This window comes from Cynocephalus volans, chromosome 5 (genome assembly GCF_027409185.1).
Source record: "Cynocephalus volans isolate mCynVol1 chromosome 5, mCynVol1.pri, whole genome shotgun sequence".
NCBI lineage: Eukaryota > Metazoa > Chordata > Mammalia > Dermoptera > Cynocephalidae > Cynocephalus > Cynocephalus volans.
Genome location: NC_084464.1, coordinates 91309266 through 91322759, shown reverse-complemented (window position 1 = coordinate 91322759; position 13494 = coordinate 91309266). Strand labels below are relative to the sequence as shown.

At 34.3% G+C, this 13494-nt stretch overlaps 1 protein-coding gene across 1 annotated transcript in view; it reads right to left on the bottom strand.

Moving 5' to 3' along the window:
* The window catches only part of ZNF292 (zinc finger protein 292), a 79447-nt gene that overhangs the window by 32655 nt on the left and 33298 nt on the right, over positions 1 to 13494 (bottom strand). The window contains exons 2-4 of the mRNA XM_063097629.1: positions 6008 to 6162; positions 5733 to 5811; positions 3315 to 3450 (exon numbers count right to left, since the gene is read on the bottom strand). Of these exons, the coding sequence (XP_062953699.1) occupies positions 3315 to 3450; positions 5733 to 5811; positions 6008 to 6162 (370 nt within the window). The remainder of the gene's footprint in view (positions 1 to 3314; positions 3451 to 5732; positions 5812 to 6007; positions 6163 to 13494) is intronic.

Sequence of the window (13494 nt, the reverse complement as noted above, 5' to 3'; positions counted from 1 at the left end):
GGGAAGATATAATTTAAGAGTAGCATTTATTTAAAAAACTTCAGTGCAATTTTAGTAACCTCACTGAGGTGTGAGAATGAGATGGCTACCCCAAAAGGTAATGTCAACTTAGGTTACACTAACTTAAGTATGAATTGTTAGGATGAAGAGGCGGGAGGGTACTACTGACCTCAAAGATGGTCTGAACATCTTTAGTGTACAGATTAAGTGTTGAGAATTACACATTTACACAACAACAAACACAAAATACACTCAAAGAAAAGAAACCATGATGGTAGATTTAAAATAATGCCACACCGGGAAGGTTTTTAGTCTACAGAAGAAAAGATGACTGAGTATGCACATGACGACCATCTTTAAAAATCTCAATTGCTACCAAGTTAGAGTGATTTATACTTTGCCTGGTATGGCTTCAGGGGTAGCACTAGACCCAAAAGATGGAAAATCCAAGAATGTAGTTTTCACAATTTCCACAATGAAGAATTTCTAATAGCATGCTAAGAATAAACTGAACTACATATGAGTGTATTTCAAAAAGTTCATGGAAAGATTTGTATTATCTTTTAGTACTATTTTTCTATAAACTTTTTGAAGTACCCTCATATTTACCGTACTCTAGAAGTGTGCAAGCAAGGGCTGATTTTGTTTATCAGTGATGTTTTTGAGGGGAGTTAGAATTGGGGAACAAGTAATTGAGCATTAAGTGCCTTTCCAATCCCAAGATTATGACTGAAGAAAGGCATAAGTAATATGTAAGTATTCCTAAAGTTAAATATTCAAAACCATCTACTTGACATATATTAGTTTAGTTATTAAAGACACCACAGTCTAGAATGCTAAAATCTTAAAGTGAAACCAGCATCTTTGAGTCATACCCACCCTCACTCCCCCAAATCAAAGAGCATTTCTTGGTTTAGTTAAGCTTTAGTAGGTCCAAAATTAGTCAATTAAAAAAAAAAAGAAAAGAAAAAAACCTAAACAAAAAAAATCCAGGATAAAGTGGATTACCCACTGACTGTTCAAATACTACTTCAAAGGCTTCACTATAAGCAAACTAATGAGGACAGCCTATAGAGGTATACTTATTATTCTCTGAGCTCCTGCTCTTCTCATCAAACTTGCTGCAGGCTACACTGAGTTAAATCGAGTGTAGATACAGAATACAAGAGCTAAAAGTTCCCTATCCTTGCACCATCGAATTTGAAAATGTAAATAAGTCGGTATGTATGTGCAAAAAGTTATTTCCTTCAATTTTTTCAAAAGAGGAAATAAACATACACATCTGGTTTATGTGATTATTCATCAATGAAGCATTCTAAACAACAGAGGACCAAGTAAAGATTGTGGCTGTAAATGTTTAACATCTTTTTGGTTGCTTCACGAGCTATATTAAAATCTGGCTACCTACAATCGATGTGCTTTGTAGAAATTCCTGGCTGCATAGTCCAAATTATTCCAGTGGGTATGGCAGGTGAAGACCAAGAAATAAAGCAGCACAGAGATGAGCAGAGACATTTGTTAACAGATACAATGTTAGGCACATTCAAACAAGTAAGGAAATTAAGCATTGTCTTTTAAAATAAAGTTTAAATCTCTGCTAAGGTAAAGGTTCCTTTTACTGGCTTTAACATAATGTCTGAGCTTGGCAAAATGCTATTTAGAAATTGAAAATGGAAAAAAAGGAGTTACTCCTTTATTTAGTCAAGGTGCAACAGGGCATATTATTAAAAGTGAGAGGTTAAGAACATGACTTTAATTCCTGGCTCTGCCTCTTACCACTGACAATATGATATGGAAAAGACAAATAATCTTTCTAAGCCTCCATTTTCTCATCTGTAAAATAGGGACAACAAAGATCCTACCTTATCACAGAATCATTGTGAGGGTTACATGAAACCATTCATATAAAAGCACGTTCCAAAATCTTAGGAACTAGACAGTGTAATTTGTCATTATTAATACATCATATCCAATATTTCTAAAAGCTTAGATTAGAAAGTATAATTTGATGTTAGAAATAAAACAAATTTATTTTATTATGAACAAAGCTAATATACCAAAGGGAAAAAAAATCAAAGATTCTCAATTTTTAAATTTATTATTACTTTACATAATGAGGGTCTACTTTCCATTTCTCCAAGGTCTTGAGAACACTGTAGCTAATCTGTGGATATCCATGAAGGTAGGGAATACTAAACTTCCTGTGAAAACTAAGAAACAGGTAACATTGCTAGAACTATCAGGAAAGCATGGAGAAAATGGTAGAGAGGAAAATCAGGTAGAAACAACCAGTCCAAAGAGATGTTTGCGACTGGCTGGCAAGCCTTTTGGTAAATATCAAAATATCAGAAGAGTTCACAAGTAATGAGCTTAACATTCTCACGGCCTTCATAACTTGCTATCACATAGCAAAATTACCTGAAGTCTGCCATCAATCAATAAGAAAAGCAGCCATAAATAATGGAAGAAGCTTACAGTGGTTAATATATGCTTTTTCTATTACATATATTACAAAATAATTTCTTATTTACTTCTTCAGTTAAATATGTTAGAAAAGGTAGGCTGAAATCTAGGCAAACTTTCCTAAATAATCTCAAGAAAAGTACCTAGACGCGCGCGCGCGTGTGTGTGTATTTTTGTTTGTTTGTTTTTTGCAGCTGGCCAGTACAGGGTTCAAACCCTGGACCTTGGTGTTATCAGCATCATGCTCTAACCAACTGAGCTAACTGGCCAGTCTTCATGGTATATACAATTTTAAAACTTTGAACATTAAGTGTTGTACATATAGTGATTTAGCCATCTACTTACAATAGGATATCTGCCAGTTTGAGTTTAACTGGGATCTTTGGTGCCTGAGCTCATTTAATGACAGAGCAGAATAAAATAAAACTGAGCAATAAATTGTCTGAGAAAGAGTACTAGTACTAATGTTAGAGACAGAAGATTTGAGAATTATAGTGCTGATTTCTTTTTCTATTTTAAGGAAAACAATTTAACTACCCAATTTCTGCTTCTCCATCTGTCAAATAAGTTAATCATCAAATATAAGCTAGATTGCCACATGTCAGAATGTTACAGAGGGAATTTGTCTGTTGAAAAGATGCTGAGAGAAAATTCTAGTTTTTCTGTTACTCTAAGATTCCATAACTTTATACATCTTCCCCCAAATAAAATAAAGGTGAAGGGCCTCAAGCACTTCAGATAAAATTTAATTGAGATATCTGGAGATGAATTATATCAAAACAATTTTAAGTACTTATTTTTTCTAATCTAATAATTTTTTTTTTCTCTCTCTCTCTCTCTAGAAAATTTACCTTTATCCTTATCCAATGGTTCCTGGGAAAGAATAGTGCACAGTACCGGGTTTTTCCACACCCCAGTCTCTTGAGCTAGAGTAGCTAAAAAATGCAATTCACAGCTGCCATTCTCCATCAGCTTTTCATGAGCTACCTATAAATATTAAATAAACATCCAAAGAATTACAACAGATTTTCAAAAGCAAGCTTATCAGGCTTTATATATAATACTAAATTTTTGAAAAGTAAGTCTTTCATCTTAAAAATTTCATGTCACATTACAAAGTGCTGAGTTCCTTTTCACTTCTAACATTTAAAGATGAATCTCAAAGATAAAAAATAAATTAATTGTAAATCTTAATATAATGTGTTTACAGAAATAAGTGCATATTATTTTTTTTCCAAAATCTAAACCAAGAATAAAGTTATTTCTCAAGGAAGCTATCAGAATATCTATAAGCATAAAAGACCTTACACATTTTATATCTTCTGTGTTAGCAATAAAAATTTTCCAAAATATCTACCACCACTAATAAAAGGATTTGCATCATGGCCTAAGCAACTTACACATATTCCAATAAAAAGGTCTAATGAAAAGAAAACTAAATTATGATTTTTCATTTATTTTACTACAAAGCTTTGGCAATTTCACATTAAACTTGACTCTAAACCTTGCTTACTAGTTGTTTCCAAGTGTTCATGCAATTGGTATATTCTTCAGTCCACAAAAGACCAATAGTTTTTATTCAATTCAGAAATTGTTTATTGAGAATTAATATGGGCAAAGTACTGGGGAAGAGAACAACTAGTCCCTGACTTTGGGGGATTTACCTTCTAGTGGTTTAAAGAAATGTTTAAACAGTCAAAATACAGGGAAAATAAAACAAATGTTAAGCAGGTATAAACTAACCTTGAGGAAGCTCTGAAATGGGAGCAAAGTGTTATGGAAACTCTTAAAGCTGCATGGTATGTTCAGACAAAATGTCTGTTCCTCAAAGCCATAAAAATCTTCCCATTGCAACACAGTTCAAGTGCTTTAAGAAATTTTCTTAGAGTAGTAGCTGAACATAGGGGGACTTAAAGAGTTATTTCCTTCTTATTAATCCGTATGAAAAAGTACCAACTAGGGCTTTTGTTTAAAAAAGGGAAGTTTAAAAGTTTATCTCATGTCAGCAAACAAAATCAGTAGCGTGAAGAGTTCAGTATTATATTTGTATATAAAAAAAAAGTATTTAATTAATTCTTTAGTTGGGTGTATCTGATTGCCAAACAATGAAAAGTTCTGAAATAATTATTTACCTAGAAACAAATACTTGCTGGGAAAAAACCTAAGACACAAATTACCAATATGCTGAAGTAGAAATTGCATAATCAAAAAGTTAGTTGCAATGTGACAAACAGGACAAGACACTTTTATTTCAACAAACAGTTATTAAGCATCTATCATGTGTAAGACAGAGTATAGAATCCTATGGTATTAAATAAGATATGAATTCTATCTCCAAGGACCTTGCACTTGATGTAAACTTTAATGTTTAATATTACAATAGAAATGTTTATTTTCTGCCTATTAGCTTATTTCACATGCTTCTAAAATTTAAGACTAATCCTTTTTGATATATTTCTTACAGACAAACATAAGGCCAAAAGACATTTTAGGAACTCTGGTTAGAGAAACAGAAAGAAAAAAAAACTGTACCTTTTGCAACTAGCTATCAGGAACATTCTTTTAAACTTATCAATTAATTAAAATTTACTTGAAGCTATAATATATCCAGCACAATCTAGTGCTTGAAACAAAATTAAACATTCTTAAAAAAACTCCAAAATAATTAAGTGCTAAATTGTATATTACCATATGTATGTAAGGAGAATAACAGCACCAAATAAGAGACAAAGCATGTGTTTTCAGTTATAAGAGAGAAAGCATTGGCTTTAGAATAAAGAACCTTGGTTTAAATAACTACTTTTGTGACATTAGCTGCATAAGTTTGGGCAGATAAATATTTTAGAATATGAGCCTCAGTTTCCTCACCTTTTAAATGGTGAAAATATACCTACCCCCATGTTTTCATAAGTATTAAATGGGCTATGTTAAATTCTTATAAAACATATTGCAGATTTTAGCAATCAGTTAAACCGTTTCTAAATCCAAATGAGGGCATTTTCGTTTGCATTCCCTTACTGCTCTGGCAAAGACCTTATTATTTGGTATTAAAGAACTGTGCAATATTCAACTAATCTGTCTAAAGGTATATATTTATTTAGCAAACATTTATTTAGCATCTACTATATGCAAGACACTAATGTTAACAAGAGCAGATAACTGATGTTTGTCATCACTTAGATGTTTTAAAGTTTAACCAAATAATTTTTTAAGAATGAAAACTGACATAAGATATAACTATATTAAATCTAATAGGTAAATATTCTCACCTGCACCAGTGTCTGAAATTGTTCCCACTGTTTATCTGATAACTCAACAGGCAGACACAGTAAAAGTTCAACACAGCTTCTAAAAAACAAAGAGTTGGTAAGGTTATGAATAATTACTAAAATTCAAAGTAAAATAAAACCAGTAATTTTAATATCGTAGATTCCCCATAACTAATCTATTTAAAGTTAAACTATCATAAGACCCAAGACATAAAGTTGAAAAAAAAAAAAAAAAGCTAAATCTAGTTTTTTTATTTACTCAAAGTTCTACTCACAATGCCAAGCGTTCCAGAACCAATGCTACATTTTCACATTCAGAGGTAAGATAAGGTCGGGCTTTAACATAACTTTGGATAGCCACTGTGTATACCTCCAATAAAGGTAATGGATCTTCTGAAGTTTTCCATTTCTCTGCATATTCAAGGAGTGTCTATTTTGGAAGAAATAATAAAAAGTATTCAAAATGTAAATAAAAATACACATTGACTAATCAACTGTGTTTTTCTTCCCTCCCTGAGAAATTTTGAAAAGGAACATTTTTTATTTATAAAAACAAAAAGTAGCTTATACTGATTAAAATATTAAAAGAAATAAAGTCATTGTCATATTTCTAGAAGCTCTTTGTATAGTACAGGAAAGATTAGTGTTAATTCATTCAGCAATAGTACCATTTCATCGACTAGTTTTAAATAGTGCAAGCATTATCTCCTCGCTTCCCTAGTCAAAATGTCACCTTTCATCCAATAATTTCTAAGATTTAAAACTTATTTAAAAAAGGACACACCAGAGCAAGTAATACTTGACCAGATCTGCAGTGAAGAATTTAAAAGAATACTTATGTTTCTATTTTTCATACAAGGAGCAGAAAATTCGATACCTAATAACAAATGAATCACACATGGTCATCAGGGACAAGTACTTTCTCAGTCCATAAAAAAAAAAAAAAATAGTATGTAATAAATTAATGATGTTTTGACAAGCTTTACCATTTAAAAGGTCATCTGAAGACTTTCAACATATAAAATCAATATTAAAGATATTAAAGAGTGATTATAAGGTAAAATAATCTTTGCAATAAATAATTATTTTTTTCAATCAAAAAAAATTCCTCATCTTTCTATTAATATTTCAAATTCACCTCAACAGAATTACTAAAACCTGCTGTTTATTCTATTCAAAGAGATGGAAGAAACTGGCGAAAGCAGTTAAACAGAAATACACGTTTAGACTCTATAGCTATTAAAATCATGAGTTACTAAAAATTATCTAAAAGGTTATGCTAAATGAAGTGGGGCTCTAATTAAATGTTTTTATTATACAGAGGACGGCCATAATTGGTCCTCTTCACTCTTCAAGGTTTAAGACTCACTTAATCGCATATGGAAATTCAGGTGTCCTTTCCTACAAAAGAGGGTATCTTGAGGGAAGAAAAAACTCCATGAAGGATTGTATCCCCTGGCACACAGAAGCAGTTTTTAAAAAAATAACTGGATGGACAGATGGATGGAAGGAACGAAGGAAGGAATGAATTATATTCTACTACCAAACACCCAAAAGAAAACACTACCTTGTCCTCTCTAACCTCTAACTAGCAGGTACAATAAGTGATCAGAGAGGATAAGGAAGGAAGAAAGGAACAGAAAAAGTAATCTGATAAATTAAAGCACAACATAATAACAACTCACTTTCTAAGTAGTCATATATTCATAGACCCTGACCCTCCCTCAACTCCAACCCTTTCCTTTCACCCTTAAGAAATGAGGGCAAATACTGATTGCCAGAATAACTAGAGAGAAAAAAGACAGAAAATCTGCAGCCACAGTGCAGAATGAAGGGTACGGTGGTGGCAAGCAACATTCTACTAGGTCCAAAACCAACTCCAACAGCAAAAACTCCAGGTAAAGCTGAAGTGTTAAAATGTATTTCTCAGATATCCAGGAGAAAAAAAAATACCCAAATCTTTCCCAGATGAGCCCTAAAATCAATCTGCTCCCAGACACACACTTTTACCTCACCTCACCTCACAGTCCCCCTATATTCAAAACCTTCAGGGTACAGAATAGAATCTGTGTGGGAATAAAAAGAATCAGGAATAAGTTCCCTAGCTCCACCCAAATTTGAAATACCCAGAAATCCAAATACCCAGAAAGCCCTTTCTGAACTTTTAAGTTCAGGGTAGGGATGGAGACACTGGGGGAGGGAGAAGCAGCGTTTCTGTACAAAGGTACCTTCCTGGCATTCTCTAAGGAGGTATGGGACTGTTAAAATGTAATTATGAAAGAATGACACTGTAGCTGGTTAACATGAAACATGAGCTGAGGCTGCACACTCTATGTCCCAGATGACTCAGGCTTCTGTGAATGGAGAAATTAAAGCCTCATATCTGCCTAGTCATGTCACTATTTTACATATAATTCTGATCCAGAGATTCACTTTTGGAGGATAATTTTTATTTTTTTCTAAATATATCTCAAATAAAGAATAACATATTTCTCACAGATCTGAAATGGTTATACTCTCCAATCTTTTGACCAGCTAGATCATTCAGAGGACAATGACAGAGAGTTATCAACTGCTGGAATATAAAAACATTCTCTTGCATGGTGACTTTTATTAGGGCAATTATGAACTGGGATTAGTTCCTGATTAAACCATTAAGAACTAGAAAAGGGTACCCAAGAAAATATGGAATTCAATTATGCAACCATTCGGTCAAAAGGGATATTAAATTCATGATTAGTCTTTCAAGCTTGTGCCATTCACAGACAAACATGCATGGTATGATAAAAAATACTTGGTTGTTTGTCCAAATATTTAAGCTCCTGGCACAGAGCACCTAAAACTCTTGAAATCCCCTAAGTGATAAGATTGTCCTTATCATATGTTAATGAGATGACTTTTGGCTGAGAAGCTCCTAGATCGCTTCAGCATGGGGACTAGTTACCAGAAAGACCAAGCCATGATTAGAGGGCTGGGACTTTCAGCCTGACTTCTCCCACCTCTGGGGACAGGAAAGGGGCTAGAGATTGTATTCAATCTCCAATGGCCTGTGATTTAATCAATCATGCCTACGTTATGGAAAATCCATAAAACCCCTAAACAGCAGTCTCATAGAGCTCCTGAGTTGGCAAACACATCCAAGGGTCAGGAAGGTGGCACATCCTAACTCCATAGGAATAGAGGCTCCTATGCTCAGGAACCTTTCAGACCTCACGCTATGTACCTCTTCATCTGGTTGCTCATTAGTAGCCTTTATAATAAATTGTAATAGTAAGCACAGCTGTCCCTCTGTATCCGCAGGTTCCACTTCTGTGGACCAAAAATATGTGGAAAAACAAAAGACCAAAATACAGCAATAAAAAATAAAACAAAATTTAAAAAATACAGTATAACAACTATTTACATAGCATTTACATTGTATTAATTATTAAAAGTAGAGATGATTTAAAGTATACATATGGGAGGACGTGTGTAGGTTATATGCAACACCATGCTATTTTATATGACACTTGAGCATGCACAGATTTTGATATCCACAGGGGTCCTGGAACCAATCCCTTGCAGACACCAAGGGATGACCACATAGCATTTTCCTGAATTCTGTCATTCTAGCAAATTATTGAACCTGAGGAGGGAGTTGTGGGGACTCCACAATTTTTAGCCTAGTAGGACGAAAGCATGGGTAATGTGAAGACCTGGTACTTGTGATTGGCATCTGAAGTGGGGCAGTCTTGTGGGATTGAGCCCCTAAACCTGTGGAATTTGATGCTAACTCTGGGTAGTATCAGAATTGAATTGAGTTGCAGGACACCTATTTGGTGTTGGAGGGTTGGAGAAATGGTGTGGGAAAAGACACCATGTGTTTGGTGTCAGAAGTAAAAAAAAAACCTCTTCACAGGATTTATAAAAATCTAAACAAACTTACTAATTAAATGGAAAAAATTCTGTATTCTCAGATTGTTTTATGATTACCCTTCAATTTCTAGGGAAAAAATGTTAGCATGATGTTCTGTGATTAAGAAATGCTAACAGGTGCAAATGTTGGCATAGTTGGTTTTAGTATTTTCCTTGGGCATTTCTACCTGGCTGTTATGGTGATATGATCGAGGATGGCCTCGTATCTTCAAGGATTTCAGAATTAACACCAACAATACATACAATTCTTATCTGTCTTTCTACACAAAGTTATTAATAATATTTTTCTTTTTCTGGAAAAACAAGTTTAGATGTCTAGGGAATTTCAAGCTTAATCTAACATGGATTAGATTGAATGATTAGATTTCCTCTATTAGTCCTCTGGCTCATAAATCAATTTCTGTAATAGTTTAAACTCTTTATGGAAGAGAAAAGAAAATATATCATACAGATTTCCCAACAATTTTGAAATGCTAAGCTTCTTCCTCTTCCTGTCTCTGAACCATCAGGAAAACAAAAAACAAACAAAAAAACCCCTAAAAAGTCATATAAATCTACAGATATATGTATATATATATCTACATTTTCCCCAAACCTTATATTTCTTGATACATCTAGCTCTGCAAAGGGTACCTGTAAGTTATTTCTTTACTTTAATTGAATTCTACTGTCCTCAGAAGTTTTTAAACTTCACTCTAACATATAACCACAGATGAGTTCTTTTGGATATAATAGAGTATGAATCGATAAGAAAAATAGGAGTTGACAAGTAATGGGATGTTAGAACCAGAAAATACCTCAAAAAATTATCTCCTTTCACCTTATTTTACAGACAAGGAAAGAGGAAAGGGAAGCAGATACTGGTGACAAAGAGACCATTTAGGTGGCTTTAGTAGTCATCTAGGAATAATGTATATAGGTAGAGGGCAGAAGAAAAGGATGATGGCAGATTATGAGAGATGGTGTGAAAAAGAAAACTGATGATTCATACTGATTAGATGCAGGAGAACTTAAAAAGTTGGGTTGAAAAGCAAATATCTATAATCTGTATAAAGCTATGAAAGTTGATATTCATAGCAATTAGGTATATTGATAGTAGAGCTTCTCTTGTTCTCAAGGCACCAAGATTAGTTGAACCTTTGTGAGATGGAAAGCATCTGCAAGATGACTGGTTAATAAATTATGCTTTCTTCAATTAAAAAAGAGTTACTTACTTGTATCTACTGCCTTAATCAATACAAGACTTTCAGGCGGGAATCCCAGAATGATGACTCATTTTCATTTCACAGAATCAGAAGAGACCTTAAAGATCATTTAATTCTGTTTTATAGCATAGTCATTAAAGGGTCCAGTGACATGCACAATATTATACAATAGGTAACTAGCAAAGACAGGCAGCCTTACTCTCTGTGCAACATTCTGCCCACTATAAACAAATATTGTTTGTGGTAATGTAACAAAACTATCAATCTGTGGAGTTACTTTCCAATTACAAAGTGCGTTTCACCTAAAATATTTCAATTATTCCTCACAACTTTATGAGGTGAGTATGATTTATACAATTTGCCAGCCACAATAAATTTTTTTTTTTTTGTCCTTTTTGTGACCGGTAAGGGGATCGCAACCCATGGCTTGGTGTCGCCCGTACCGCGCTCAGCCAGTTAGCGCACCGGCCATCCCTATGCAGGATCCGAACCTGCGCAGCGGGAGCACCGCTGCGCTCCCAGCGCCGCACTCTCCCGAGTGCGCCACGTGGTCGGCCCCAGCCACAATAAATTTAAATAACTTGTTTTCTTTACCAGTTAAACTTACTTTTACGTGAAAGTAAGAAAATCCAACTCAAAGCCGAATAAACAGTAAGACAATAAGAAAGGTTTCTCACATAAAGAAATTAAGTGGCACAAACCGATAAGGAATAGGAAAATGGGAATGAAGGAAAAGAGAAATAAAATTTGAAAAGCTGGAAAGCACCTGTAAGATTAACACTCCAAGAAAAGTGACTCCTAAGTGGGCTTTAGATAAAAAAGCTAACTCTGCAGGCTCACCAAAGAGCTCAGGAACTGGGAGTACAGATGCCTCTGCAAATGGGGGTGAAAGTGTGGCTAAAAATGAGAGGATTAGTTGAAAAGTCTATTTAAGTATTCCTGATCTCCTCCTTACTCTCCACAGCTAGGAGACCCAAGCTAGGTACTGCTATGCTCCATTTCCAGCAGAAGTGTTTTGGACCCAGTTGAGGGGAGTACTTACTTTTCAGAGCATTTAGTCAACTTTCCATACTGACTCTAAAGACAGCTCCCTTCTCAAGTTCTTATCCCCAGGACCTGCCAGAACCTTCAGAGTTCCTAGCTGAGTCTTCTTCAGGGAACTCAAAGAAAGAAGACCCAAGATTTTGATACCAGGTCTTCCCCAGGGAAGCAAGACCCCCTTATGGTGAAGACCACAACAAACCCCACACATGGGCTTTGAGATCTCAATCAGTTTTAAGCAGCATACCTTTAAATGTGGACAGCCAAGGATCACTAGACATTTGAAAAAGGTCAAGAGACCAAAGCAAACAGGAAAAAAAGCAACTTGGAGTGAGCAGAGACTATGCAGAGAGAAGATAAAATTTCAAGAAACTATCATTAATATCTTAGGAGAGGTGAGAGAACAAATTATACCTATGAACAAAAACACCATGTCATAAAGGAATATGTACAGAAAAAAGATGAATGAAAATTAAAAATATGGTAGCAGAAATGAAAACCTCCAAATAAAAGAGTTGGAGGGTAAATTGAGGAACTTTCCCTAGAAAGCAAAGGTGATAGGAAAGAAAAGATAAGAAAATGTGGAGATTAATGTTAAAGATCCCATAATCAATAACAAATTCCAGGAAGTCACAACAGAGAAACGAAGGGGAAGAAGTAAAAGAATTAATAAGAGTACAAGTTAATTTTCTAAAACCTAAGGACATATTTTAAGAATGAGAAGACCCACTGAGTACCCACCACAATTACTAAAAGTGGATGTGTATCAAGGCACTTTTTCATAAAATTTCTGAGCTCAAGGGCAAACAGAGGATTCAACAAAATAAGCTTGGCAGGGAGGGGGCAGCAGACTTCTCAACAGCAAAGCTGGAACAAAAGGAAAATGAAGCACTGCATTAAAAACTGAGGGGAAATTATTTCTATCCCAGTACTATAATTATTAAGACAGAAAAGTCATTTTCAGACATACAAGTTCTCAAAGGTTTCACCTTCTAAGCACATTATTTCAGAATGCTACTGAAAGAGAAATTTCATCAAAATAAGAGAATAAACCAAGAAAAGAGTGAGAATGATATTCAGGGAAAAGGGGATCTAACATAAAAGAAAGGTGGCTTTAGGAGAAATTTCTTCAAGGTGAAACTGACGGACCACCTAATGTACTTGAATAAGCTGAGAGGAGATTTATACAACTGAGGGAGAGTTTGAATTGAATTAGTGATAAATACATAGAAAATTAAGCTAAGGGGGAAAAAAGATAATTTAAGTCTTGGAAAACCTGTACTCAACAATCAAAGAATGCACTTTTTCTGCAAACATAAATAAAACATTTACAAAAACTGACCACAAACTGGGCCACACAGACAGTAACAAGAAATAACAAATATAATACATTTCACATTCTCTGAACACAATGCAATTAAGTTAGACACTACTAACAAAAGAATATCCCTACAAAGAAAACCAAAAACTTGGAAAATTATAAATATACTTCTAAATCATGGGTGGAAGAAATCATAATAGAAATCAGAGAATACTTATACCTAAACTACAGCAAAACCAACATACCAAAATTTGTAGGGTGCAGCTAAACGCAATCTTAA